The following is a 23,111-nucleotide window of genomic DNA, read 5'->3' as shown; positions in this document are numbered from 1 at the left end:
AGGAAGTGGCCCACTCAGGAGGCTGGCACCGCTGTGCTCTACAGTAGCGGGGGGCTCCTGAGGGCATGAGGCATTGCAGGCCGTACAAAGATGGTTAGGGTGTCTCCCTGGCAGAGAGACATTGCATGAGGTACATAAGGCATACACCACTGTGTGTGCTTTATCTGCTTTCTTAGTAGCTTCTGATTGAGACATATTGTCAATTGAGAGGCTACAACTGTTGAGAGGCTGCCGTGTAGGGTTAAGTGGTGTGCCTGCGGCAGAGGGGTTAAATGATGTGCATCTGCAGTGGAAGGGTTAAGCGGCGTGTGCTAGCTTACCCAGGTCCTGTGTCCGTGCCCCCAGAGAAAAAGGCTGTGCTGTGGTGCCCGACGTCTCAAGTGCAGCAAACGGCGTCCCCCAGTGTTCCTGTGCTTCCAGGAAGAACTCGAGAAGAAATTCAGCGCTTCTCATTTGCAACGAGAAGCGCCAGAGAGAGTGGGCGGAGTAAAGGCCAGGGGGGCCAGGCTGAACAATGCAGCGTCTCGGGAAAGCTGGGCGGAGCCGGCTGGGTGGGCGGACTCGGGTCTACTCCGGCCAGAAGCCGGGGACTAAATTAGAGACCGGCCGCGGCAGCGGAGACGACCGCAGCAGCGGCGGTGGTGACGGCCATGGCAATGACAAGCAGGCACCGGGCGCCTATCCACACAGGGACCCGGACATCAAGACAGGACCCTGGGGAGGGAGGGAAAGAGCCCTCCTCCCCCTGCAGACTAGAGATGAAGTGGCCGGTACTTAAGATGTAGCAGAGTTGGGTGCGCTGGGCCACAGGAAAGGATTCTCGGCCACACCATTCATCCTCAATCCACCATCCCTTTGATAGGTAGGTGGAGAGGGCTCATTTGCCTCCTGGCACCAGCCGCTTTCTGACAGTGGTGGTGTAGTGGGGCCACAGATGCCGCAAGGGAGACTCTGCCGAAGTAACCTCAATGGGAAGCATGGGCAGGTGTCCAGCTGAAGGCCTGGCTCCGAAAGGGGTACTTGAGGGCGACACCCCATGTTCCAATCTGTTGTCAGTGTGGGGAGAGCGGACCCATTAAAGGATCTGTCACCTGTAATGAGAGCCCAGGCAGACACAGAGATTGCAAGAGGGGGTACAGGGAGGCAACACTCCACGTTCCCGCCTGTTGATGATTTGGGGAGATCGGGACCTTGAAAGGTCCAGTTGCCCCTTCAATCAGTGTAAAAAAAAAAAGGAAAATGGTAAAAAAAAAAAAAATAAAATAACAAAGTGTCTCCTAAAGACACTAAGCAAGAACTGGTTCAGGATAGAGCCAGCAGAGGCTGTATACTGCTGAGGAGCTTTTTTGTGTATTTGCTTTGTGTCCTCCTAGTGGCAGCAGCATAACACCCATGGTCCTGTGTCTCCCAATGAGGCGAAGGAGAAATCTACATCTTTATTGCCAATGGTAATAACTTTGGAATGGAAGGGTACAGAAGAAAAAGAAAAACTGTTCCAGAAATGGGAGACCCGTCAACTGAAGAAAATTAGAAAATTACAACTTTAAAAATGTAAAACATCTGGTGTATGGTCATCTTTAAATGACACACACACATATATATGTGCATATGTATGTATGTATATATAGCTGGCAAAAATTAAGAGACCACTGTACAGTTTTATAAAAATTAGCTTCTCTACATGTAGTTGAATTCCTACCAGAGTACACCTCATTCTACTTAATGTGCTTCTGATTAGGTGATCACCTGAACCAAATCTTATTTAATGAAGGAAAGTATAAAAAACAATGCTATGGTGTTCACAATTCACTTTTGCAATAGGACAAGCTGGATGGTAAAACAAGTGCTGGTAATATCCCAAAAGTAATAGGATTGAGAAAAAATTAGTTTTAACCATGCCAAAGGAGTTGAAAAGAGAAGTCTTGAGTGAGGAAAAGAAGGGTTTATTTCTGGCTTTACTAGCAGAGGGATACAGTGAGCGTCATGTTGCCTCCATCCTTAAAATTTCTTAGACGGCAATCCATTACAACAAGGTCAAGCCTCGGACATTGGGGACAACAAAGCTACAGACCAGCAGAGGGCGAAAATGACTCCACTGACCGGGATGACCGTCATCTTATTCGAATGTCACTCAGCAACCGCAGGATGACATCAAGTGACCTACAAAAGGAATGGCAAATAGCAGCTGGGGTGAAGTGCATGGCAGGAACAGTTCGCAACAGGCTCCTTAGAGGCAGGGCTCAAGTTATGTAAAGCTAGAAAAAAAGCATTTAATCAGTGAGAAGCAAAGGAAAGCCAGGCTGAAGTTTGCCAAAGACCATAAGGATTGGACCATAGAGGACTGGGATAAGGTTATCTTCTCTGATGAGTCTAATTTTCAGCTTTGCCCAATACCTGGTTGTCTAATGGTTAGACGGAGACCTGAAGAGGCGTACCAGACACAGTGTCTTAAACCCACTGTGAAATTTGAGGGAGGATCGGTGATGATCTGGGGATGCTTCAGCAAGGCTGGAAGTGGGCAGGTTAATCTTTGCGAAGGATGTATGAATCAAGCCACATACAAGGTCTTCCTGAAAAAACAGTTGATTCCTTCTGCTCAGGCAATGGTCTCCAATCTCTGAAGACTGTTTTTTCCAGCAGGCCAATGCACCATGCCACACAGCTAGGTCAATCACTGTGTGGCTGAAGGACCACTACATCAAATCCCTGCCATGGCCAGCCCAATCTCGACCTGAACCCCACTGAAAACCTCTGGAATGTAATCAAGAGGAAGATGGATAGTCACAAGCCATCAAACAAAGAACTGCTTAAATTTTTCTACCAGGAGTGGCAAAGGTCACCCAAAAGCAGTGTGAAAGACTGGTGGAAAGCATGCCAAGACGCATGAAAGCTGTGATTAAAAATCATGGTTATTCCACAAAATTTTGATTTCTGAACTCTTCCTGAGTTAAATCATTAGTATTATTGTTTCTAAATGATTATAAACTTGTTTTCTTAGCATTATTTGAGGTCTGCAAGCAGAGCTTTTTTGACCATTTCTCATTTTCTGAAAATAAATACAAAATTTAGCGCTTGGAAATTTGAAGATGTTGTCAGTAGTTTATAGAATAAAAGAGCAATTTACATTTTACTCAAAAATATACCTATAAAGACAAAAATCAGACAAACTGAAAATTTTGCAGTGGTCTCTTAATTTTTGCCAGAGCTGTATTGTTAGAATTGGTTCTGCTTAGTTTTCTGCATCAGGCTTAATAAGTTTCTAGACCAATGTGAGTTTGTCTGCAGTGAGGGTGCACCGTTGGAGGAGTGTATAGCCTTACTCGTTTATCTTGCTCATAAGATGAGGTCTCAGCAGTTGGTAACAGATGTGTCACAGTAGCGAGAAGGATCTGCAGCAGACATAAGAGAAAACAAAGCTTTAAACAGGTACAACACTTTTAGCACCATTTCACATCTAAAAAAATGTAAGGGTATTGCTAGGATATGCCAACATTTTATGATTGGTGGGAGTCCAAATTCTAGCACAGAGTCTTTCTACTGTCATAACTACATCAGGGCTGCAGCCCCTTTAAAGGGAACCTGTCCAGTCCCCCCGTGCCCTCCAACCATGCAGCATTCACCTACGTATGAGCAAATTCCCTGCCTAACCAGCCCTGTGTAACGTTTTTCTGTCAAAAGGAGGTTTAAAAAAGCATTTATAATGACCCACGTTTCCTATGTTAATTAGGGATTCGACTAGTCGATAGGGTGTTCGTTGCCTCTGACTAGTCAGCCCTCTTTCCATGTTAGCACGCCCCAGTGGGCATGATAACATAATTGCAGGTGGTGTCATCATTGCTAGCTTCTGCAAATCTTCATTTCAACAGCATCAAAGTATCTCTGAAGCTGGATGTACGCTTCACAGTTTCAGAGGTGTGCACTGCGCATGACTGGAAGCCATCTTCTGAACTTACGGACATGTGCAGTGAACCTCAGAAGCAGAGTGTACGCTTCCCGGCTTCAGAGGAGCAGTGCGCATGATGGAAGCCATCTTCTGAACATGCACAGTGCGCCTCAGAAGCTGGATGTATGCTTCCCAGCTTCAGAGGCACGCACTGCACATGACCAGAAGCCATCTTCTGGACATGCACAGGGCGCCTCAGAAGCAGGATGTACGCTTCCCGACTTCAGAGGCGCACACTGCGCATGAACGGAAGCCATCTTATGAACTTCAGGGCATGTGCAGTGCACCTCAGAAGCTGGGTGTATGGTTCTCTGTCTTCAAAGGCTCAGTGAGCATGACTGGAAGTTAAGATGGCTTCCGGACATGCGCAGTGCGTGCCTCTGAAGCCGGGAAGCGTACACCCAGCTGCAGAGCTGCTGTGATGCTGCCGAAATATGCTATACGAGTGCGCAAGATGTGCATGAGGTGGCGATGATGCCACTCCTGCAAATTATGTTGTCATGCCCACAGGGGTGCGCTAACATGGAGAGTGCAGACTAGTCTGGGGCAATTAATGCTCCGTCAACTAGTCAAAGCCCTAATTAGTATAGGAAAATGGGGCAATATAAATGCTTTTTTTTTTTAGACCTTTTTACAGAAAAACATTATACAGGGCTGGCTAGGCAGGGAATTTACTCATAAATAAGTGAATGCTGCTGGGTTGGAGGGCATGGGGGACCTGACCAGTTCCCTTTAATATTAGATATTGCAGAATTTTGAGAAGTCAGAAAGAATCCTGCTGTTGTATCTCAGGTCAAACTTATCATTGTTACTTCTTACTGTCACTGCTATATCCCCAGTTAAGAATCAGATTATTCTGGATCTAAAATCACCTAAATCTGACATCGGTATCATTCACCATTGGTCCTGGACATACTCAAGTGAGCACCAAGGAAAAAGAAAAAAGGTCCAGCTTTGCAAATTCAAGTCCAATTTATTGTTAAAAACAAGTCCAAAACAGAGCAAAAGAGGGTGTGTTCACATGAGTAACAAGTAGTAGATTACGCGTTTCGAACAATAGCTTGTTACTCTCTTCTTTGGAGAAAGAACAAGCTATTGTTCGAAAAGCGTAATCCACTATTTGTTACTCATGTGAACACACCATCTTTTGCTCTGTTTTGGACTTGTTTTTAACAATAAATTGGACTTGAATTTGCAATTGAATTTTTTCTTTTCCTTGGTTACTGCGTGAAGACTGCACGTGGTCCGGGCTATCCACTACACATGCCTTCAGGTGAGCTGGCTTCTTTTTCTCTTTTCAAGTGAGCACCATCTGTCCAGGTATCAGCTTGCTACCTTTTCTATTGGTCAGTACAATCCTAAAAATTCTTACTACTTTATCCAGCAGTTTTTCCTATATTTGGATCACCAGAGAGAAGCATCCCTGACATCAAGAATCACCTCTGACCTTGGGTTCCTTCTCACACCATTGAGTATCCGTGTAATCAGATTTTTTTTTCTGTTAGCGCGGTGAATCCTTTTCAATTTCTGATTCTGCTGTTGTATCTTAATATAATGGATAACTAGGGATGAGCGAGTAGTGAAGTATGCGGACTAGCTGTACTCGTTATGAGTACCTCCTAATACTCGGGTACTCGTAACGAGTCCAATGTAAGTCTATGGGAAATGCGAGTAATGGGCTGTGTGTTTGCGAAGACTGTGCCGGGCTGTGCTTTGCAGGTACTGCGTGGGGACTATGCCAGGCTGTGTGGGACTGTGCAGGTACTGTGCTGGGCTTTGCAGGTAGTGTGGGGACTATGCCGAGCTGTGTGGGACTATGCCAGGCTGTGCGGGGACGGTGCTGGGCTGTGCCGAATATTGCGAGGCGAGTAGTGAAATACTCGCCAGGATTCTTGTACCGCGAGTACCTCATTACTCGCCGAGTACCGAATCCTAACGAGTATACTCGCTCATCCCTATGGATAACACCTTTAAAGAGAATCTTTCACTATTTAAACTGAGTACTTACTCCAATTGTCGCTGTTCCACTGATTCTGGTACAGTTTTTCCTTTTCTTCTGTGCCCCTCCGTTCTAAAGTGATGCCCCTTGGAAATAAAGTAACAAATTTTTCTGTCAAGTAACTGGGTGTGTACCAGAGAACTTGATTGTGGGCGTTTTTGCCCACAGTTTTGATTTGCGCCTAAGTTGCTTGAAAGTAGAATTTCAGCATTATTACTGGGGGCCTAACTATGGAACGGAGGGACATAGAAGAAAAAGGTAAACTGTTCTGGAATCAGTGGAGCAGTGACAACTGGAGGAGATACTGTTTAAATAAAAAAATCCAGTGACAGAACCTCTATAAAGGGTTATTTCCATCTCTTTTTGTGTGACTTCTATAGGTGTTACGCCAAACATGTAGCACAACGAGATAAGCAGTTTCAGCAACTTGAGAGCTGCACCAACAATGTGGCTCATTTTGTTACTCTTTACTCATTATTTTATGTGGAAATTACACTAACAAAGCTTTGCAACTGTACTCTGCTGTTTTCGTAGCCACAGTAGTTCCGATGTCCAGGAAGCATATAACCCTTTAAGTGAACCGTCTCTTTAGAATATGACTAAAAACAAGGTTACATCATCTTACGGATCCCATATAATAGCATTTGATCTTGCTGCAAAAGGAAGAGGAAAAAGCAAATACTCCCGGGACCTAGGATTACCGCTTCCTATTAAAGTCCTTGGAAACTGCAGATCGTATTTTTTTTAGAACAATGGTAAAAAAAAAAAAAAAAAAAAGGATTTTTGGTTGCTTACTGTAAAATCTCGGAGCCTTCATTTGGGGACACAGGAACCATGGGTGTATGCTGCTGCCACTAGGAGGCTGACACTATACACATAAAAGTTAGCTCCTCCTCTGCAGTATACACCCCACCGACTGACACAAAGTTAATCAGTTAGTGAGTAAGCAGTAGAAGCAACAGGATAGAAAGAACAGACAGACAACTCAACTATAACTATAGCACACAGAAGATCAAGAGTTGTAAAACATGGGAGGGTGCTGTGTCCCCCCAATGAAGGCTCCGAGAAAAAGATTTTACAGTAAGAAACCAAAAATCCTGCTTTTTCTATCACTTCATTGGGGTCACAGGAACCATGGGATGTCCCAAAGCAGTCCCTTGGGAGGGAAACAGCAGAAAACTCCATTGAGGTTGGAGAACTCATCACTGCCGCATGCAAGATCCTTCTGCCTAAACTGGCTGGCGTCCGCCGAAGCATAGGTATGGACCTTGTAAAATTTGGCAAATGTGTGGATGGAAGACCAGGATGCCGCTTTGCAAAGTTCTAGGGCGGATGCCCCATGGTGTACCGCCCAGGAAGCGCCCACTGCCCAGGTAGAGTGAGTCTTACTCCCAGGGGGAGGCACTCTGTTCTTAACCCGGTAAGTATCCGAAATTGCAGTTCTGATTCAGCGAGCAATCGTAGCCTTGGAGGCCGGCAGGCCTCTTCGCGTACCATCTGGAATAACGAATAGATCAGTCTTCCTAATGGAAGTATCTTTCCTGTCCTGTTCTATCTAGACAGTTTGGGCCCCATCATTTGCTTACTCTATTTTCTGCCTGTGTTTTGTGCCTCATCTTGTCTCACCAGCAATATATGTTCGGGGGCTATCTATTCCTTTGGGGTTCTACTCCGGGGCAGTTTAGCTTTCCCTTTTCTCTCTTTAGGCTTAGTTAATTCTTTGGCTGTGCCAAGGCGTCTAGGGCATCGTAGGTACGTCCCACGGCTAATTCTAGTTGTGTTGTTAGTTTTAGGGGTCTGCAATCCGCTTAGTAACCAACCTTTCTGGTTTTCTGGTTGCCTAGCTTATTCCCCTGGCTATCCTCCTCGGTGACCTAATCATAACAGAGAACCCCTCATGACCTCCAGAACAAGATTGAAGATTGTCCACAGGATTCCTGTACGAGGGAGCCGCATGCACCACTCCTTGAAGGAAAGTTTTGACTTGAGAACGGGAAGCTAAGGACTTCTGAAAGAGGCTGGAGAGGGCTGATACCTGACCCTTTAGAGAACTAAGGGCAAGGCCAGCATCAAGTCCCGCTTGGAGAAAAGCCAAAATGGAAGGAAGCGACAAAGTCATCGGCCTCACACCAATGTAAATAGCTTTCCAGATCCGATAATAGACCCTGGAAGATGATGGCTTCCTAGCCTGAATCATGGTACGTATCACCCGATCGGAGAAACCGAACGCTCTCAGAACCGCGGTTTCAACAGCCACGCTGTCAAATTGAGCGACCGAGAACTCTGGTGGCAAATCGTCCCTTGTGACAGATCTGGCCTGTCTGGGAGACTCCAAGGGGAGTCCGCCAGAAGTTTGACTATCTCTGTGAACCAAGACCTTCTGGGCCAATCCGGAGCGATCAGAATGACTGGCACCACCTTCACTTTGATCTTCTTCAACAGCCTGGGAAGGGGAGGAAACAGGTAGGGAAGCGCGAATTGCGACCATGGAATGGCCAGAGCATCGGCGCCCACCGTGAGGGGGTTGCGGGACCTGGAGACGAACCGTGGAACCTTCCTGTTCAGCCGGGACGTTATGAGGTCCACATCCGGAGTACCCCTTTGAAGGCAAATCTGACGGGAAACCTCATGATGCAAGGACCACTCGCCTGCCGCGAGACGCTCGCGGCTGAGAAAATCTGCGGCCCAGTTGTCCACGCCAGGAATATGCACTGCAGATGTTGCCGGAACCATCTCCTCCGCCCAGAGGATCCTGATACCTCGACCATCGCCAGGGGACTCCAGGTCCCTCCCTAGTGATTGACGTATGTTACTGCTGTGGCACTGACTAGCATACCCCTGAGAAGCCTTTCCCAGGGACGGAGGGAGAGAATAGCCCTTATCTCAAGGATGTTGATCGGTAGAGAGGACTCCTGCGCCGACCAACGTCCTTGAATTGTCAGATACTGAGATGAGAGGGGATGACAACCACCAGTCAAGAGACCATTTGACTCGGGAAGAGAGAAGAAGAGAACGATTCAGTGTCAGGACAGACCTGTCCCACTGCAAAAGGATGGCCTGATGAAGTGGTCTCGAGTGGAATTGCGCAAAGGGGATTGCTTCCGAGGCTGCTACCATTCTGCCCAGGACCTTCATTGCTGAACGGAAGGAAGCTGAAGGCCTTGCAGAGCGCGAACTCCCTGCTGGAGGATTGCTTTCTCTTCGGGGAGAAAAATCGTCACCTGTCAAACAGCATGCTTAGGAAGACAAGGCGCTGAGTTACGACAAGGCAAGACTTTTTCCTGGTGACTAGTCACCCAAACCGGGCCAGGGAGTCGAGGATGATGGACAGACTTTCCTGGGCCTGAGAGACTGAGCCTTGATGAGGATGTCGACGAGGTACTGGATAAGTCCCTGATCCTCAAAATGTCCATCAAAGCCGCCAAGATCTTTGTGAAGACATAGGGAGCGGTCATGAGTTCGAATGGCAGGGCAACAAACTGGAAATGGTTCTGCTGTACCTCAAAACGCAGGAACCTCCGATGAGCTAGAAAAATCGGAACGTGGAGGTGGGGGTCTTGGATTTCTATGGAGCACAGGAATTCCTGCGCCTCCATGGAAGCAATTACTGAGTGAACTCTTCTGTTCAGTAACTTCATATCCAGAATGGGCTGAACCACACCACCCTTCTTTGGCACTACAAACAGGTTTGAATAGAAACCTATGAAGCGGCCATGTTCTGGGATGGGGATTGTTACGTGTTACAGAACCACTCAGCACCCAGAATATGTTGTGCAGTTATATGCATTGTGATAAAACACTCCGGGATCTCCTTTGCTGGGGTCAAAGGTCACGTGCGTTCAGTATGAAACTCAGGCGCAGAGCTGGATTCGGGTATAACTGACACTGGGTCAGGTTTATTCAAGGTGAAAGCAATGCAAAAGGAAATAAAACATAAAACAAATCCTTGCCTGTCCGGCACTAACTAAACAAAGTACAACCTAACTACCAACTGGCGGGCTTCTCCCGTCCAGCCAAAACCACAGTTGCAGTGGGCACTGCTTCCACTCACGTGTGTATCTCTCACACAGACAGGCTCTCTGTGTTCCCAGGCTGAGACACTCACACAACCACCTTGCATCCTTTTATATCCACCTCCCATTATCCATTAGTAAGCAGGTGCGATACTGACCAGACTAGGCCACATAGGAAAGGAATCTGGGCGAGATATACCTGCCCTCATCCACTATTCCCACATGATTCTCACATATCCCCCCCCTCTGCTCAGACCACTCCGGTCGAGCAATGACACCCGCCAAACAGTGCACTCGGGACAGGGCATCTGCGTTTCCCATCTGTACTCCTGGGCGGTGCTCCACCGTAAAAGTGTAGGCCTGCAGGGCAAGGAACCACCGGGTCACCCGGCTATTCCGTTCCTTGTTCAAGTGCATCCACTTGAGAGGGGCATGGTCAGTGATCAGCCTGAACTTTCGGCCCACCAGGTAATATTTGAGGGCCTCTAGAGCCCACTTAATGGCTAGGCACTCTTTTTCCACGACTGCATACCTTTGCTCGTGTTTATTCAGCTTCCTGCTGAGATAGAGGACTGGGTGTTCCACTCCGTCCCTCACTTGTGAGAGTACGGCCCCGATACCGGTATCAGAGGCATCCGTTTGTACCACAAACTCGCTGCGGAAGTCTGGAGTCACCAGTACGGGCTGAGAGCAAAGTGCCCGTTTTAGGCTATGGAAGGCTTCTTCAGCCGCTAAACTCCATTTAATCATGACGGAGTCTTTCCCTTTTGTAAGATCCGTCAGGGGGGTAGCGATGGCTGCAAAATTGGGTATGAACCGGTGATAATAACCGGCGATCCCCAGGAAGGCTTGCACCTGCTTCTTGTTGACAGGTTGTGGCCAGTCCTGAACCGCCTGAATCTTATCAACCTGGGGTTTAACAACACCCCTCCCAATTACATACCCCAAATACCGGGCTTCTTCTAGCCCGATGTGACATTTCTTGGGGTTCGCGGTTAGACCTGCCTCCCACAGGTCGTCAATCACAGCTTGTACTTTCTGGAGATGAGTCTCCCAGTCCAAGCTGTAAATGACAATGTCATCCAAATAGGCCGAAGCATACCGCCTATGTGGCCTCAAGACTCGATCCATCAGTCTCTGGAAGGTCACCGGTGCCCCGTGCAGTCCAAACGGCATATACACATACTGAAATAAACCTTCCGGCGTAGCAAATGCTGTCTTTTCTCTGGCAGCCTCCACCAGAGGGATCTGCCAATACCCCTTTGTTAGGTCTAGGGTCGTAATATACCGGGCTTTTCCTAACCGATCTATTAACTCGTCGACCCGGGGCATGGGGTAGGCATCAAATTTTGAGACCGCATTCAGTTTCCTGAAGTCATTGCAGAACCGGATGGTGCCGTCCGGTTTAGGAATTAGCACAATCGGGCTGGACCACGCACTGTGCGATTCCTCAATGACTCCTAACTCTAACATTGCCTTCACCTCTCGGGAAACGGCTTCACGGCGCGCTTCCGGGATTCGGTAGGGCTTTACGTGAACTGTGACACCAGGTTCCGTTACGATGTCATGTTTCATTAGCATAGTCTGCCCGGGTTTTTCTGAGAAAAACTTTTGGTTGTGAAGTAGAAACTGCCTGACTTCCGTCTTTTGCCGCTCCGAGAGAGTCTCTGCAACCCGTACCTCCGGTACGGTATGCGAGCAGACAGGACGGGCCAGCTCCGCTGACAAGGCAGACCGATCCTTCCAGGGCTTTATCAGATTTACATGATAAATCTGTTCAGGTTTCCATTTACCTGCCTGGTATACTTTGTAGTTTACTTCACCAACTCTTTCCTTGATCTCAAAGGGGCCCTGCCACTTTGCCAGGAACTTACTGTCCACCGTGGGGACCAGGATCAACACCCTATCTCCGGGTGCAAACGTACGGATCTTGGCGCCCCTATCATAGATTCTTTTTTGGGCTCCTTGAGCCTGTATCATGTGTTCTTTGACGATAGGCATAACAGCCGCAATACGGTCCTGCATTTGTGTGACGTGATCTATCACTGTTTTAAACGGAGTGACCTGACCCTCCCAGGTTTCTTTTGCAACGTCTAACAGTCCGCGAGGACGTCGGGCGTACAATAACTCGAAAGGCGAGAATCCCGTGGAAGACTGGGGTACTTCCCTGATGGCAAAAAGCAAATACGGAAGTAAATAGTCCCAGTTCTTCCCATCCTTGTCTATCACCTTTCTCAGCATCTGCTTCAGAGTTTTATTGAACCGTTCGACCAACCCGTCTGTTTGAGGGTGATACACGGATGTGCGTAACGGTTCGATTTGTAACAATCGGCAGAGCTCCTTCATTACCCTGGACATAAAGGGGGTCCCCTGGTCGGTGAGTATCTGTTTTGGGATACCGACCCGACTAAACACATGCACCAGTTCCTTGGCAATCGTCTTGGTGGCCGTGTTACGCAAAGGGATGGCCTCCGGGTAACGAGTGGCATAATCCAAGATGACCAGGATATGTTGGTGTCCACGTGCAGACCGTGGAAGGGGCCCAACTAAATCCATCCCAATCCTCTCAAACGGGACTTCAATAATAGGTAGGGGTACCAAAGGGCTACAGAACCGGGGCTTAGGTGCAGAGGCTTGGCAGTCAGGACAAGACTCACAATATACTCGAATATCGTGATGCATGCCTGGCCAAACAAAACAGTGTAATATCCTTTCGGTGGTTTTCTGGACTCCCAGGTGACCTCCCATCACATGTCCGTGGGCCAGGTCCAGCACCTGTCGCCGGTAGGGTTTTGGCACGACTAATAGTTGCACCGTATCTTCCCCCTTTTGCTCTATCTGATAGAGTAAATCATTCTCCAGAACCATGTAAGGATATGCCAGCCTAGAGCCAGGTTCTACGGGTACCCCATTTATCACTTTTACATTTGTCCTAGCCTGAGAAAGGGTAGGATCCTTTATTTGCTCGCTTTGGAAGTCATCTTTCTGAACTTCTAAATCCGGCAAACGGGGAGGTGGACGGCTGTCGGCCTCCTCCTTTTCCCCGGTCTCCTCCGTATCACCCGCCATGACTGAAAACGGGAACGGCAGGTCATTTCCCGCAGACTCTTCTCCTGAGTCTTCCGGGGAGACCTCTTCCAGGGGTTCGGGACTCACACGCGCCCTGGGAGAAGAATCATGTACACTATTACCCGAGGGCATCAACTGATTCTCCCACAATTGCCAGAAGTGGGGAAAATCCCGGCCCAGGATAACATCATGCAATAACGCCGGGACGAGTCCCACTTTATGTTGCACAGACCCATAGGAAGTAGTAATGCATACGACAGCGGTGAGGTACGAACAGGTGTCTCCATGCACACACGTTACAGAAAATTTGTCTGATGGTCCAGGCGGGGCTGACACCAGACTGGCCTTCACCAGAGTCACCACACTTCCCGAGTCTAACAATGCCACCACATTTTTGCCATCAACAGTTAAATCACACAAATGTTTTTCCACATCTTTTTGACCGGCATTCACACTCACTACCCGTGCCACCATAGACATGCGGTTTTTAGAGTCTGTGACGTCGCACTGCATGGGTTCAGTAGTGACCGGACAGTTCGCAGCAATATGTCCCATCTCTTGGCAGCGGAAACACCTAACGGGCCCCTTGCTTAGACCATAGTTCGTTACCTCGGCCTCGCAGTGCGGGCAGTCCCGTTTTCCTCCCCCACTGTCTTAGGGATTTTTCCATCTCCCCTACTCCCTGGAACAGTCTTACCGGTTCCACGTGGAGATGATGAAGAACGAGGTGGGGTAACGTCGTCTCTGAGTCCTTCCGCCACGGAGTAACGTTCAACCAGATCCACCAGTTGATCTGCCGTCGTAGGATTTCCATGGCTTACCCACTTCCTCAGGGCTGGCGGTAGAGCTCTCAGGTACTTGTCCATGACGACTCTCTGGATTATCTCTGGCGCTGTCAGCACCTCGGGTTGTAGCCACTTCTTCGTCACGTGGATCAGGTCGAACATCTGTGACCGTGGTGGTTTATCCGGCTGATAAGTCCATTGATGCACTCTCTGTGCACGGACAGCGGTCGTCACTCCCAGCCGGGCCAAGATCTCGGCTTTCAGTTTGTCAAAGTCCTGCGCAGCTTCAGGCTCTAAGTCATAATAAGCCTTTTGGGCCTCACCGGAAAGAAACGGGGCAATCAGGCCGGCCCATCGTGCCTTTGGCCATTTTTCTCGCACCGCCGTCCGTTCAAACGTGGTCAGGTATGCCTCGACGTCATCTTCGGTCGTCATCTTCTGCCAGTACCGACTCACGTGAATCACCCTCGACTCGGCTTCCGGGTTAACCTCCTGTAGGCTTGCCAGGCGCTGCGCCACCTGCTGGAGAAGCGAACGATCGGTAGCTGTCATGTCCACCAACTCCTTCAGCTGAGCCATCATCACCCGATTAGCTTCTTGCTGGACGGCGGTGGACTGTACCAGCGCTTTCACCACGTCCTCCATGCTCATGCTTGCAACGTGATGCCCGCGTTCTCCACCACAATGCGATAAAACACTCCGGGATTTCCTTTGCTGGGGTCAAAGGTCACGTGCGTTCAGTATGAAACTCAGGCGCAGAGCTGGATTCGGGTATAACTGACACTGGGTCAGGTTTATTCAAGGTGAAAGCAATGCAAAAGGAAATAAAACATAAAACAAATCCTTGCCTGTCCGGCACTAACTAAACAAAGTACAACCTAACTACCAACTGGCGGGCTTCTCCCGTCCAGCCAAAACCACAGTTGCAGTGGGCACTGCTTCCACTCACGTGTGTGTCTCTCACACAGACAGGCTCTCTGTGTTCCCAGGCTGAGACACTCACACAACCACCTTGCATCCTTTTATATCCACCTCCCATTATCCATTAGTAAGCAGGTGCGATACTGACCAGACTAGGCCACATAGGAAAGGAATCTGGGCGAGATATACCTGCCCTCATCCACTATTCCCACATGATTCTCACAGTATGTATAATAGGTTCCATGTGAGATGCATGTCCTTGATGCATCAGTTCACAGGCTGCGCCCCTGGGCAGAGGGGACACGATATTCTCCTTTTGTCCGCCCTCCCCCCACCTTTGTAATCCCCACAGTAAACATCGGCAGGCTCCGGCCACCTGCGGCTTTTGTAATGTATGCCTGGCCTGCCGCTTTTCTATTGGCCGGCCCTCTGTATCTGTGTGATATATTCTGTGTCATGTGAGTAAAGTGTTGTCAGACTGGAAATACGTGGAGAAGCAGTGATCTTTTATATGCGCCCATGTAACCAAGGAATTCCAGCCAGCGTCATTCATTCATTCAGACTCCAGCCAACGCAGAACGGACCTCCGAAAACACGGGGTGGTACTGAAAGAGGTACCCCAGCTTGGTAGACCCCGTTACACTGGTGGCAGACAGCGGGATTTGATACCACTTCTACAGGAGGAAAGGAATGAATGGAAAATAACTACCAGAAGTTAAAGAGGACTACATTAAAAGATCTGGTGGAAGCCCGAGGGTTGATCGCCAGCAACAAAACAAAAGCGGATTTGATAGCAGCCATCATGGAACACGACAGTGCAGCGCCCACCAATGTGAATGTGGAGGAGACCGAATTCCAGAGGGAGGTAAAGAACAGACTGGCGTTCTATGGCCTAAACCCTGCAGTAGAGATCATACGAGAGGTGATGGCTGATGTGCGTACTGATCTGAAGGAAAAGATGGCCGAGCAAGCCAAGATGGAGATGGCAGAGCGGACCAAAGTGGAGCTGGCCAAGATGGAGATGGCAGAGCGGAGAGAGGAGAGCCAGCGAGCAGGGGGAGCTCTGGCCTTCGACCAGGTACCTTCAACAGTAAGCCACAAAAAGATCCAGTATAATGCCTTCCGACAGTTGGGGGAGGCAGAGGAAGACATTGATGGCTTTCTGCAAGACTTTGAGCGGTAGTGTGCCCTTCATCAAGTGAAGCCGGAGGAATGGGTTCAGATTCTGGCCAGCAAGCTGACAGGCCGTGCAGCGGACGTCTATTGCACGGTACCTGATGAGGACTGTATGGACTATGAGCGGATCAACTAAGAGATTCTGGAGCAACTTTGACCCTTGTGAAGCCTCATCTCGTCCGGGACCAAGAGAAGACGGACCAGACAGTGGCAGTCCGTGTAGCAGGGGGAGCCATACATCGACTGCCCACTGCCAGGATTCACCTGAACCGGGGATGGCCTTGTTGAGGTTGGCTTGATGGAGGATTTGCCTGCAGATGTCTTGCTGGGAAATGACTTGGGGCCCATATTGTCTGCATTCTCGGAGGCCCCTCTGGCTGAGACATCCTGTGACCACCCGGAGACAAGCTCGAGCTGCGGAGGTGGAATCACACTAAGCGGAGGCCCAGGTAAGACATCCCAGCCCTACACGTATTCCCATAGCCAGACACATTTCTTGGGCCACCCCAGATGAATTTAAGAGGGAGTTACTTGAGGATCCTTCATTAGAGGGATATCGTGGGAAGGCACAGAAGGGGAGAGGGGTACTGGAAGGAGAACAGTTTGTATGGAAGGGACTCCTCTACCGGATCACAGAGCAGCACCACACAGGGACGAGCCCCACTATAAAACGACAGCTGGTAGTTCCCAAGAAGTATAGGCAGGAGCTACTGCGAATCTCTCATGACATACCCTTAGCCGGGCACTTCGGCATCAGTCGCACCAGGCATCGTCTGACACAAAACTTCTTTTGGCCGGGGATAACCTATGATGCTCGTCAGTACTGCCAGACCTGTGACAGTTGCCAGCGCATTGGCAAGAGGGGGGATCGATGCAAGGCCAAATTACGCCCCCTCCCCATTGTGGAGGAACCATTTAGCCGAGTAGCGGTCGATCTGATAGGGCCGTTAGCCAAACCCAGTCCGTCCGTGAAAAAGTATTTATTGACAGTGGTAGATTATGCCACACGGTATTCAGAGGCGGTTGCGTTACCTAACATACTGGCAGAGACGGTGGCGGCCGCCCTGCTCCAGGTGTTCTCACGGGTTAGATTTCCCAGGGAGATTATCTCGGACCAGGGTACCCAGTTTACAGCAGAGGTGACCAACCAACTGTGGAAGCTGTGCGGTGTAAAGTCCATTAGAAGTGCCCCGTACCACCCGCAAACCAATGGGTTGTGTGAACGCTTTAACGGGACATTACAACAGCTCATTGGGACTTTTACCAGGACATACAGGGACTGGGAGAAATTCTTGCCACACCTCCTGTTTGCCTATCGGGAGGTGCTCCAAGAATCCATGGGGTTCTCCCCGTTTGACCAGGTATACGGCAGACGGGTAAGAGGACCCCTAGACTTAGTGCTGGAACACTGGGAAGGGGAGGGCCTCATAGAAGGGGTACCTATTGTACCCTATGTGCTGGAATTCCGGGACCGCCTACAGGAGCTGACTCAGGCTGTATGTGAGAACATGCAGGCGACCCAGCGGCACCAGCGCATATGGTACGATCGGAGGGCCAGAAAGCGCACTTTGGAAATAGGACAGAAGGTCCTGGTGTTAGAGCTCACTAAGCAGAATAAGTTTCAAGCTGCATGGCAGGGGCCCTACCAGGTAGTGGGGAAAATAGCTGACACAACCTATAATGTCGCCGATTGTGACAACCCCAGGGTTATCCGCATGTTCCATGTGAATATGCTGAAGCCCTACCGGGAGCGCCCTGAAGAGGTAGTGGCCATCTGTGCACCTGAAGCAGAGGATTTAGCCGGACTTCCCTTGCCGGATGTCTTAGGGGAAAGGACTCAGTCTAAAACATGGGACCAGGTACACTTGGGTGAAGACCTAGGCCCCCGGGAGAGACAGCAGGCGGAGAAGTTGTTGAGGCAGCGACAGAGGATGTTTTCGGGGAGACCAGGGTACACTCGCCTGGCACAACACAAGGTTGAGACCCAGGATCAGACCCCCCTGCGACAAAACCCCTTCCGCATCCCTGAGTCTGTACGAGAGGGGATGCGACAAGAGATCCAAGAGATGCTGCGTTTAGGGGTCATTGAAGAGTCAGATAGTCCATGGGCATCCCCCGTAGTGTTAGTGCCCAAGAAGGATGGGACTACACAGTTTTGTGTAGACTATCGTAGGCTCAATGAGAAAACAGTGACGGATGCATACCCCATGCCGTGTGTGGATGAGTTGTTAGACCGGCTGGCGGGGGCAAAGTATTTGACCACCATCGATCTATGCAAAGGCTACTGGCAGATTCCCCTTAGTCCTGACGCTATTCCCAAGTCGGCATTTGTCACCCCGTTCGGCTTATTCCAGTTTCGAGTTATGCCAATCGGGATGAAGAATGCCCCGGCGACCTTCCAAAGGCTGGCTGACCGGCTTCTGGATGGTCTCCAGGACTATGCTTGTGCCTACCTGGACGACATCGCCATCTACAGTGCGACATGGGAAGAGCATCTAAATCACCTAGAGACAGTATTGGACAGGATCCACCAGGCCGGAATCAGGGATGATAACCCCCGAACTGAGAAGAGGCGATGGAAGCAAAAAAACCCAGAACCAGAGCAGGATCTTTTGGAGGACGGGATTTGAAGAATCGATCTCAGGGACGCAAACTCTATTTTGTATCCTAAGGATACTACCTCCCTGACCCATGTGTCTTTCACCGAGGCGAGCCAAACATCCCTCAAAAACAGGAGACGACCGCCTAGCCTGGGAGATACGCTGGGATCTGAACACGAGTTATGCTGAGGAAGATCTGCCAGGTCTGGGCCTGGTGGACCTACCACGGGAGCTTTGAGGATGCCATGGAGTGGGCTTGAAGGAAGCCTTTATTCTGACCGGGCGGGTCTGCAGCTTGCGCTGACTGGAAGAATCCTCCGTCGCCGCGAAACCTCGAGGACCGAAAGGGCAGAATTGCCGCTTACGTGAAGGCCGGTGAGCTTTGGACTGGGAAGAAAACTCGTGCCGCCCGTGGCCTCTTTAATAATCTGGTCCAACATGGGGCCAAACAGGCGGTCCCCCTGGAAGGGGAGGCTGGTAAGCAACTTCTTTGACAATAGGTCTGCTAGCCATTCTTTGAGCCAAATATTCCTCTGGATGGCCACCATATTGCTGGACACCTGAGCAGCGAAGGACGCGATGTCCAGGGAGGAAGACCAAATACTTCCCTTCAATCTGGTCTGCAAAGTCGGCTAGCTCGCTCAGAGGAGCTCCCGCAAGGATGCCATTTCGAAGCTGTTTGGCCCATCTGGCTATGGCCTTTGAGACCCAGGTAGAGGCAAAGGCCGGGCATAATGATGAAGCAGTTTCTTCAAAGCCTGACTTTGCCAGCGATTCTATAATCCTATTGTTGGAATCCTTGAGGGATGCTGCATTAGAAAGCGGGAGGACTGTGCTGGTGGAATCTGCAAACTGGCGGGTCCACAGCTGGGGAGAGTCGTCCAGTTAGTGGTGAGCTCAGGGGAGAAGGGATATAGGATGCTGAGGCGCTATCCTCTTTGAAAGCGTCTGGTAGGGTTCTCCCATTCCCTATTGAGTACCTCCACAAATTCACTGTGTGGGGCATGACCTTGGAAGGTGGTTTTGACCGTATAAACGAAACTGCTTTATCTGCGGGTTCTGTAGAGGTATCCTTGATGCCTAAGATCTGGTTGACTGCAACAATCAGGCTCTGGACCATATCTCTCTTGCTAGAGGCCTGTTCTGAATCTAGGTCCAAATCATCCTCTGAAAGCGCATCCGAAGATGCTTCGCTTGACTCGGGAGAGAAGCATCTGGAAGAGGGATCTCGCCATGAAGGACCGGATGGTGAGATGGAGCAGGAAGAGGACCAAGAACGGTGCCCCTGTCTGGGTCTTTTGCGGCCTCTGTGTTGGAAGGGCCAGACGGAGAATCCTGTGACCCACTGGCAACTGCGGGAGTAGGAAAGGGCGATTTGTCAAGCACAGACACCAGGATCTGTGACACCCTGGTGAGGTCCGCCACAGACTGCGACAGAGAGGAAGCCCACCCTGGGAAAGGGGTCTCGGATTCACCTGGGGTAGAGAGGGACTCCTGGGCGGTGGTTACAGATAGATTGCTGCAGTTCTGACAGAGAAGAGGACTGACCTGAGGGGAGTTTGGTTTTGCACGAAGAGCACGTGAAGTGTCTGACCAGAGAAAGAGGAAGCAGAGGAACGAGCAGGCTCTCCTTTATGCTTAGGCATGATGAGCAGGCCCACTAACTGATGACAGAAGGTTGAGGAACAGAAAAGATGCAGTGTCAGGCTGCAGAGCAGCTACTCACAGTACGTGCAGTACTCGTGTCCCCCCCCGTGAGGTATTCGGTCCACTCTTTAGCGAAAGGCACCAACAGGACCCAAACCGGGAGAAAACTTGCGACCGCAGGAGGATGGCAAAGTCCACAGGGCAAAAAGCGCACGCTACAGGTGTATGCTGCTAAGCCCGCGCTAAAATCAAGAGAAGGGGCGGGGCTAAGTGCCGATCCAGGAGTAGTAAGATGGCGCTGGCACCGGCAGAGATGAGGCAGAGAGAGGCGGAACTAGCCGCAGGTCAGAAGAAAACAGCCCAAGCAACGGGCGGGAGAAAAGCCAGCCCGAAGAACAAGAAGAGGGCAGAGCCAACGCTGCAGCTAGGCCCGGCCGAAGCCAGGACCTAGATTAGCGCTGGTGATCGCCGGAGCATGAGGGAGCAGCGTGGAGGCCCGAAAAACATTGCCAAAGTTACTGCGGGTAGAACACTGAGCAAGGTAAGTGACGGAAGACCTTCTGAGCAATCAAATGGCTGCTGCTCCACTTGCTGGATCTCGCCCAGAGATCCAGAATTGTGATCGGAAAAGGGGGATTAAAGGGGAAATACACCTTTTGAAATAAAGGCAAGGGTTTCTTCCTTTTTTTTCTGATACTCTTCCCTGATCTTCTAACTTCTTCTTTACTCGGGTCCTGGAGGGGAGGTGTGAAAGAGAATACCTCCACTCCGTGAAGATAGGACGTCTGAAAATCCAGCGGTGCGAGGCCTTGTCTCCTCAAACCGACAGGCTCTGGTGTGCGAGTGGGAAGACAGGCAGGATCACCTGAACACGCTTCTGTGTTAGGGGCTGTGGTCCTGCCGGCCAGACATATAAGGCTATGAGGTGGCAGTAAATACCATACTCAGTCTCTGCGTGGAAGTACAGTTGTGACTGTTCACACTGTATCCCTCCGGGTACCTGAAAAAGAATGCACACTGAGGTAGATATGGATCTAATGAAAGACCCGTGTCCACCTCCTACTGACACTAAGCTAAAACTTATTAAAGGCCCCGTCACACACAGTGAGATCGCTGATTTTGTGACATTACAGCGATCTTGCCAGCAAAATCCCTGTGTGTGACACACATCAGCGACCGGCCCCCCTGCCGGGTATCGCTGATCGTGCAGGATCGTCCTGGGCAATTTCTGATCGTTGGTCTCCCGCTGGCCAGCACGCATTGCTGCATGTGGCAGCGGGAGACGAACGATCAGTGACGCTGCACGCTGGTATCTAAGGTAAACAGCAGGTATCCAAGAGCCACGCGGCTCTTAAAACCCGCTGTTTACCTTAGATACCAGCGTGCACGCTGGTTTCCAGGGTAAACAGCAGGTATCCAAGAGCCGTGCGGCTTAGAAACCCGCTGTTTACCTTAGATACCAGCTTGCTTGCTGGTCCTGATCGCTGGAGGGGCTGTCTATGTGACAGGTCACCAGTGATCAGCCAAACATGTCCCAGTGATCCCATCCATGTTGGATCGCTGGGACATCGTTGTGTAATGGGGCTTTAACTTCGTGCCAGTCAGTGGGGTGTACACTGCAGAGGAGCGTTTTATTGTGCATAGTGTCAGCCTCCTAGTGGCAGCAGTATACAGTCATGGTTCCTGTGTCCCCCAAAGAAGCGATAGAGAAAATATTTGACTGTCCAATGGTTGAATTACAGACCGGAAAATGTTCTTCTGCATCATGTGTTAGGCAAATGTGACCTACCTCTATAATTTTCAGTGGGTAGTCTGGGTGGTAAATTTGCAGCTCTGGGACGTAGTTAAGGAGAATATTCAGAACGCTGCATGCTACTTGTGCCACCACTTTGTTGGGAAACTGAAACAAACAGCAGAACAATCTCATTAGACATGGATGTTATATCTACCAGACCTGCAGATGGCATTGTATATAGACAAATACATTAATGCACATGTGGGACTGTAGTGGAAACAGTAGTACATCTTCAGGCCTATCATGTCCATGGATTCACAGGAGACCTACACAGGAAATATAGAAAATATATCCTTCATAGTGGGAAAAAAAGGACCTTTTGTTTACTTTCTCTCTTTGCTGATATAAACATGTAATTGGAATCCGTCAGAAGTTCTTTGCTATGTAATCTGAGAGCATGGAGACCGCGAGTCCAGTGGTGTGTTTCTTACTTGTCTGTGTGCTGCTGTTTAAAAAAAAACCCAAAGTGTTTTATCAGATTATCATTACAGGACTACCTGCCCCGTGCCTCCTAGTTCAATCAAGCCCACAACACTGATTAGCTGAATTCTGTCAATGCACAGTAAGCTGCCAATCAGAGATGTAGGCGGGGTTATATACGGCTCAGCATTCTGAGCACTGCTAGTTCTGCAGCTGTAAAAAGTATCACAACTGCTGCACCCAGTAAACTAAGTGACACATTGCTGGAATCAGGATCTCTGCCCATTCATCATGCTGTTAGAATACATAGCAAGCCAAGGCTCTCGTGTGAATGGAGCTTGATCAGTTGCTTTCATTCATTATGGGTCTGCTGAAAATAGCTTAGCGCAGCGCTCATCTGGTCTTCGGTACTACCATCAGAATGAATGGAGCGGAAAGGTGCATGATTGATCGCCCCTCTTCAGTCGCAGTTCTCAGGACCAGCAATCGGATTGTTAGGATAGGGGATGGCTATCAATATTGAGGATACCCCTTTAACTATTTCAATTTATAAGCCATCCTTACTTTTAAGGAAACACAGATGACATTAAGCACTTCTTTGATCTGAGGATGATGCGTTTGATTGACCAGCTCCTCGCATATCCAGATTCCTAAGCTGCACAGAGCAACACATCTGCCACAGAGAGAACTAGATTAATACAAAGTGTGTAGAACAGTAGGACGGCCACAAAGCATGGCGGGCT

The 23,111-nt window shown here is 49.6% G+C and overlaps 1 protein-coding gene across 5 annotated transcripts in view; it reads right to left on the bottom strand.

Annotated features, from left to right (window-relative positions):
- Window positions 1-23,111, bottom strand: part of RALGAPA1 (Ral GTPase activating protein catalytic subunit alpha 1) — a 448,263-nt gene that overhangs the window by 207,230 nt on the left and 217,922 nt on the right. For all 5 annotated transcript variants that reach the window (XM_073554214.1, XM_073554210.1, XM_073554212.1 and 2 more), the window contains 3 exons: window positions 22,933-23,041; window positions 21,943-22,053; window positions 3,321-3,389 (listed from right to left, as the gene is read on the bottom strand). In XM_073554214.1, coding sequence (XP_073410315.1) covers window positions 3,321-3,389; window positions 21,943-22,053; window positions 22,933-23,041 — 289 coding nt within the window. The remainder of the gene's footprint in view (window positions 1-3,320; window positions 3,390-21,942; window positions 22,054-22,932; window positions 23,042-23,111) is intronic.

This window comes from Dendrobates tinctorius, unplaced genomic scaffold, assembly GCF_039654945.1.
Source record: "Dendrobates tinctorius isolate UK_male_01 unplaced genomic scaffold, ASM3965494v1 ptg000208l, whole genome shotgun sequence".
Taxonomy (NCBI): domain Eukaryota; kingdom Metazoa; phylum Chordata; class Amphibia; order Anura; family Dendrobatidae; genus Dendrobates; species Dendrobates tinctorius.
Note: the sequence above shows the minus strand (reverse complement) of the source record. Positions and strands in the feature narration are given on the sequence as shown.